This window comes from Lichenostomus cassidix, chromosome 5 (assembly GCF_008360975.1).
Source record: "Lichenostomus cassidix isolate B80296 chromosome 5, HeHo_3.0, whole genome shotgun sequence".
In the NCBI taxonomy this organism is placed as follows: domain Eukaryota; kingdom Metazoa; phylum Chordata; class Aves; order Passeriformes; family Meliphagidae; genus Lichenostomus; species Lichenostomus cassidix.
The window spans coordinates 36199120-36205912 of NC_139486.1; the positions used below are offsets into that span (position 1 = coordinate 36199120).

General features: G+C 36.9%; 1 protein-coding gene across 5 annotated transcripts in view; it reads left to right on the plus strand.

Moving 5' to 3' along the window:
- ZNF106 (zinc finger protein 106) overlaps positions 1 to 5933 on the plus strand; it is a 41118-nt gene extending 35185 nt beyond the window's left edge. For all 5 annotated transcript variants that reach the window (XM_085062307.1, XM_085062311.1, XM_085062308.1 and 2 more), the window contains 2 exons: positions 338 to 484; positions 1472 to 5933. In XM_085062307.1, coding sequence (XP_084918433.1) covers positions 338 to 484; positions 1472 to 1528 — 204 coding nt within the window. In that variant the 3' untranslated portion in view covers positions 1529 to 5933. The remainder of the gene's footprint in view (positions 1 to 337; positions 485 to 1471) is intronic.
- Positions 5934 to 6793: the final 860 nt, after the last annotated feature.

A 6793-nucleotide genomic window follows, 5' to 3' on the forward strand; every position in this document is an offset into this window, starting at 1 on the left:
CATAGAAAATCTGATTTACTCTGTTAAATAAGTTTACTTAAATTCCAAATGACTTTGTCACAGGTAAGCTTAAATCTTGTAAAGGCTTAATTCCTCTCTTCCTCCTGCCATTCCTGCTGATGGTCTAGGCTTGGCTAAAGGCAGGAAGAGCTTCTCTAAAGCCGTAATTAAAGGAATAGAGAACACTGAAAATGGAAACAAAATATGATAAAAAACTTACAGGAGTTGGCATGTGTGTTTACAGTCTTGGAAGAATATTTTTAAAATTGCAGGAAGAAAAGAATTAGCAAAAATTGTATTTCTCTGGCTTATTCTGGTGTGTTGTTTTTTCTACCAGTGGCATGGATGTTCACTGATCTTTGGAGTTGTGGACCACCTGAAACAACACCTGCTAACTGACCACACCAATCCAAATTTTCAGACCCTGAAATGTCGTTGGAAGAACTGTGATGCTTTCTTTACTTCCAGGAAAGGTTCCAAGCAGGTAAGTGGTTGAAATTACATGGTTGTATTTGATAATATAAAGTACTTTATATCACCACGATTGTGAGACTTGATCCTATGTCTTTTAAAAAGGGTTAATTTTTTCTAGTCTTGGCAGGCTTAACTGCATGTAGTTACAGTCATCAAAGGCTAACAGGGTTCAATTCAGCCTGTGGCAGATGAAGAGTGCAGCTATGATAATTTGAGATATGGCCAATTTTAAAGAGTTTGATCCTAAAATATTGCATGGAAATGGTCAAATTCTTAAAATGTTAAATAAATTCTACCCAAGATATTAGGAAGTTTTTGAAGGAAAAATGTCTTTATAAGATGAACAAACACCTGCCTTGAAAACAGGTTTTTATCCTTTCAATTTTTATCCATCGCTACCCCTTTCGTTTTTTATTTTTCACGTGAGATTGTTAGCAGAACCAATCTTTATTTAAGTAGTGCATAAATTTCTGGGTAAAAGTTAGCACAGAAAGGGTAAAAAATGAAGAAGGCATAAGAGTTGGATTAAGTGATGTGGAAAGGATTGGGGGATGCCTGTAAGGAGGGCTGTTACCCATAGACTGATTGGTAAAATCTACATTTTAGTACTTGGCAGTATAAAGTGCCCTCCTTTGAATGCCTTCCAAAATACAGAAGGTAAGGAGGTTTCTTCGAGAATTAGCAAACAGTAGAATCCCTAATTTCTGTTTAAGTGCTGACTTTGGATATGATGTGTTTATTTAATTTGCTCTGCTAATCAAAAAGGAAGCTGGTTTTTATTTGCTTTTAATGATGCGGTATGAGAAACACTATATATGTGATTTAATAGCTTGACAATGATATTTATCTTTCCAGAAGCTTTAAGCCAAACGGATGTATATTATCTGGAATGTCACTTTCATTGAGGCTTCAAGAATCTCTTGCAAAGCATTTTGTGGGTTTTTTGTGATGATCATAATGTTGGTTTTTTTAATTGATTTCTCTGCTTTTTTTCTAGGATGCTGTAGGACACATTGAAAGACATGCTGAGGATGACAGCAGGATTGACTCATGAAGCTTTTCACCTCCCACATTGGGAAGTAATTTTGTATGTCAGAATTATTCCAAATAACATCAGTTTCTTACTCCAGTCTTTCCTCTTTTTATTCCCACTTGGAATGCAAAAACTGAGTGGGGCTGAAATGCATTGCTATGGAGACTGCAGGTTGTATTGCACTCTGTAGAAATAAGGCTGGTAATTAAGACTTAGCCCAAATTCTTGCAAGTTTTTAATTCACTGACAGACAAGAATATTCCTTCCTCTTGTCTGCCTTGTTTATTTGTTGTTTGTTTTTTCCAAGTGGTTGTATCTGTTTTTTTAAGACGTGTAGTCTTTGGGAAGTCCAAAGGGGTGTTGAGAACTTAGATTACAATAGGTGCTGCTGTTTGCAGACTCAACTTGAAGCCTGTTGTGTGTCTAAGATATGTCTCATTTTGTTGTATCCAATTTTTTAGCTGATTTTAATGAAATTCTGCAAACCAGAATATCACAAATTCTAACAATGTAACCTGAATATCCAGTGTATGTTTTTACTTTCTTCATAAAAAGAAAAGCTATTTTATGGAGACTGGAATAAATTAATTTTGTAATGTTAATTGTAACTTATTTTTTATTCCTTGTGTAAAAATTGCTATAACTGGCACAATATATACAGTGATACATACCATACCTCCTGAGGTATTTTGTTTATTTTGAGGAAAGCAGTTATTTCTTGAGAGAAGCCAGTAGCAGCAAAACAGCCAGAACAGTGGCTCTACTCACATGCTTTGCAATCTTAGTCTTTTTCAATATAGGTCCTTATGTGTGGGAAAGAAGTAAGTGGTGTCTGTTTTTCTTGTAGTTAAAGACCAGCATAACCACCACTGCTATCTTGATGAAACACCATAACTGGATTGCTGATTTTATGTGGATTCTTAGTGACTGAGCTTTGCAGTCCCATATCCTCATGGCATAGCAAACTAAGAGAAATGCAAAGGCACTGTGTGCCTAAGTGCATCCACTTTGGTAGTGTTTTGTTTCTGTTGTGAACTGGCTTAATTGGTTTGTGCTATATCAAATACACAAAAACTCAACTGGAAAGAATGGAGCAGGAATTTAAAGTCTAAAGTTCTCAAGCAGAAGCTGAGGATACAAAATGCATATCACATGTAAAAGTATTGTTTGTACTTTCTAATGCACAGAAAGTACCACAGAGAGGCCAGTGCAGAAGGGAAGACTGTCTCTACTTGTCAGGGCTCCCCTGCAGGTCTCCCTTGAGGGGGATCGCTTCACCATGTGAAGTTCAGTGAAATGTACTTCTGGCACTTGCTATCCTCTCTCCCCTAATGACAGTAATTTAGCAAAGAACCCTCTTAACATTGAGACTAATCTAGCAAGGAGCTTTATGTTCACTTTTGCCTAACTTGCTGCTCAGCAAAAAATAAGCAGAGGTTTTCCTAAGATGTAAGAGAAGGTGAAGACAGCGAGCTGAGCTGATTATACACAAATCCAGTGCTTTTCAAAAAAAAAAAAAATTGAGTTTTTACTGGGAATCTTTTACTGTTTTTACTGGGAATCTTTTTCATGACCACGTTCAGACTTGTCAACTGTAGACCAAATAAGTTTTATAGCCTCACTCTGACTATAAAGAAGCCTTTTTAGGCCAAGAAAGTGAATGATTGAGGAAAGCCCATGGATGTTCCACTGTCATCAAATCAAGGAACTTCAGGGCCTTCTCTAAAGCACACTAGTTTTGTATTATCTTAGCAGACAAGCATAATTGCTCTGACACTGATGAATATTTTTTGTGAGACAGGAATAAAATATGAGTGAGATGCATTAGCATCCTACTTCAAAGATACGGGAATCTCTGAGGTTCCAGTGCTTTTGTGGTGATTGGTTTTGTTTGTTTACTTTTTATTAAGCTGTTTGTGGATAAGAAAAAGCCCCAATAGGTGGCTCACACCTCAGGCTGTTCTGAGGGTGCTCTTATTTTGGTTTTTGGGGAATGTGTGTTTGTGGTTTTAGTGTTGGGGTTTTTTAATCTTTCTTTCTGTGGTCTGTGGATGAAGCAATTCAAAAGAGAATCAAGTTTCGGGAAGTCTTTAAGCAGTGTAGATGTTTTCTGATGGAGAGTGTGATGCTCTAAAGTCTGAGAGCATTTGTTTGGGTTTTCTCATGACCTAAAAGCAGAAGACTGCGTAATACTTGAACCATTTCCAAAGGTGTTAATATTCAGGAGTTCTTCTGGAAGTTTTTTGAACCACAATGGCAGAGCATGTAAATGTGGCATAAACAATGTGGACATCTTAAGCTGTCCTTCATGGACTATGCTGCAAGTGAAGGTGTGGAGGTGTGCCCCGAGGACAAGCCTGTGGGGCAATAGTTGCATTCTGAAAAATGTGTGTGTGAGTAGATTTTGTTACTTACCCCTTTTGATTCTTTACATACTTTCAGCTGTTTTCAGAAACATATAAAGATCTTTCTCACTAGACATTGTAACACACACAGTTATTACACTTTTTTTCCATTCCCATTTGCTTGTTTATCTTTTTTAGTTGCTAGAAGCAGTCTTCCTTTTTGTGTGGTCCATGATATTTCCTTATCTGTATTGAAAATAATCCTCCTGAAAAGTCTGGGCTTCTGAAGTCCAGCTTTAGCAGTGGTGTCTTTTGCTACTTTGTAGGTAATTTCAGATATATTCTAAGAATCCTAAAATTGGTAAGTGTGGCAAGCACAGACTCTTTCCCGTGTGATTTTTTTTCTCTTCTTGTGTTTTATAAACAAAGATAAAGTTTGGATGTTATTGAAATGGTCTCTGGAAACATAGGCGGTTCAAGCCTAGCCAATTGGCTTAGGGGGAGGTTTTGAACTGACTCAATCCGGGTGATCTTTGAAAGTCTGTATAAGTTGGAATTAGTTAATAAAATTAGAATTTTTGCCACATTGAAGAGCCTCTCTGCTAGCAGTTCAACAGCGACAGATAAGTCGGAAAATAGCAGAGCTGCACAAGTGAAAAATTCTGCTTCATAAATTAGACAATTTTAAAAAATCCCCAGGGATTCAGAGGAAAATGCTGTACTGCTTTGTCATGAGGATATCTTAAGAGGATTTGGTATGAAGTTGTGCAGCTGTGGAAATCCCCAGGCTTCTCTGTAGTTCTATGGGGAGATTTCCTATTTGTTCAGCTGGAATTTGGTGCAGATTTCACAATTGGCCATTTACTTCTCATGGAAGCAATTGCAGAAGAGAGATGGCAAACTAATGTTTGTTGATATTCATTAATGAGATCCTCTCTGGTCTTGCAATTTAGAGTTTTGACTTCTGATATACCTCTAGTTGAAGAATGTAATAGCTTTGGGAAGGTGGGCTACTTGTGACATTTAACACAGTAATATTTGCATGAAAAGCAGTACCGCACATCTGAAGCCAGTTTCAGGACTATTTATTTTTGTTTTCAGTTTGTTTTTTATGCAAGTAAAAAGTTGTGGGTGGAAGAGTGAGTAGAGTGAGGATTTGTTTCGTAGTTAACTGTGGATTTTTTACTAGTCAAATGTTAAAAAATCAGTTCTGGACTTGCTATATGGCTGACTACATACAGCAGGCCTTTTAGGGGCCTTTTGGTATTGATCTATATTTGTTTCTCCTTTCTCCTTCAAATTACCAGGAAAAATAACAGCTATCTGGCAGTGCAAAATATTCTGGCCTAATGCTACTGCTTCTGTTCATGGAAAGGGATGGAGGGTAAACTGCTGCATCCCTTGGTACAAAGGTGCCCTAAATATCTCGGCTTCTGCTTACCTTGTATCACGTGTGAATTACAGACTTTAAACATATTATCAGCACATCAGTTGACTTCTGCAAAATAACAGGAGCTTGGCTGTGTGGTGTTTTTGAAGTGGTGCAGTTCTTAATGCACATTTTCGAACAGTACAGTCATGCTAGATCAAAGTAAGTGATAACAGAAAACTTCCAATAAATGGCAGGGGAAATGTTTTTGTTGGGAAAATATGTTTCCCTTAAGTTGAGTTAAAATGCAGGTACAGGTGAATCTTGGTTTTCAGGCTTGTATGGTACTATAGTTCAAGCAGTCCAAGTTGTCCAGAGTTGCAGAATATATGAGGAAGGATATGGAAACGGTTTCAGCTACTATTTGTAAAATAGTCCTCAAAGAGCAAACTGTGTAGGTATATATTCTGTTATATGTGCCTGCCAGCTTCTCAGATTTCATTTTGCTGTAATGTTAAACAGTCCTTTTGAAGAATGGAAGTGGAATAAAACAGCTTGATTGAATATTTAATAATTTCAGCTGTGTAGAACATGTGCACAGATTGATCATGGTTTTCTTCTCTCACTTTGGTACAAAGCTGTGAGTGTAATAATGAAACTCTACATGGCAAAAGAAAAAATAAAAAAAAAAATAAAGTTCTTTATATTGTTATGGTTTGTCTGGTTCTCCTTTGTTTTAAATTGAATGATTCTTTCACAGTATTTGGTAGAACTTGACAGTTCAAACAGGCCACTTTGAAACTCCAGCACTGGCAGGAATGTTAAAAGTGTGCAAGAATCTCAGTCATTTGGTTGGGAAACAAAACTGTCTACCCAATTGGTGTCCCCAAGATGATGTACTGCCTGCCTTGCTTCATGCAAGGGCAGTTCTCTAGAGCTGTTGGTAGTTCACTCACCAGAGCTGTAAGCACCAGTTTTGAGTTGTCAATTAAAAATCAAAATTTTGATCTTTTGACTGATAGCTTTTGTTTTTTCTCTGAACATCCCAATTAAGAGCATCTCTGCCACACTTGCATGGATCATAATAGCTCAGTGGAGGTAAGTTATCATCACTGGAAGCCAAGGCTGCAAGTGTTCCAGTCATCTTAAAAATTATTTGGGTTTGAAAAAAAGTTCAGTTTGAAGGAGAATAACTTTTCTTTAGATAAACTATAGGATTTTGTTACTGTTTCAGAGTAAGTTACAGTGCAAGACAACACTAAGAACTTTATAGTCAAGATGTTTTCTGCTTCTTAGTGACTTTTCAGTTAAATGTACTATTCACTGGAATAACTTTGAGTGGATGCTGTGATATGTTTTTAAAATTTTGCTTTACATGGATTGTTTTTCTACCACTTTTCACCACTAGAAAACTAAGTAGAAGGTTCTCCTGACAAAGTTTGGTCTTTCTTGCATGTTTTGCTTTTCTTCTGTTTTTTATATTGCACTTGTGAAAACTTGTCACCCTTTAAGCTGGTAGTAAGGGAACCTCTCAAGTGTTGGTTTTTTTTTCTTTGTTCAAATGCATTCAAG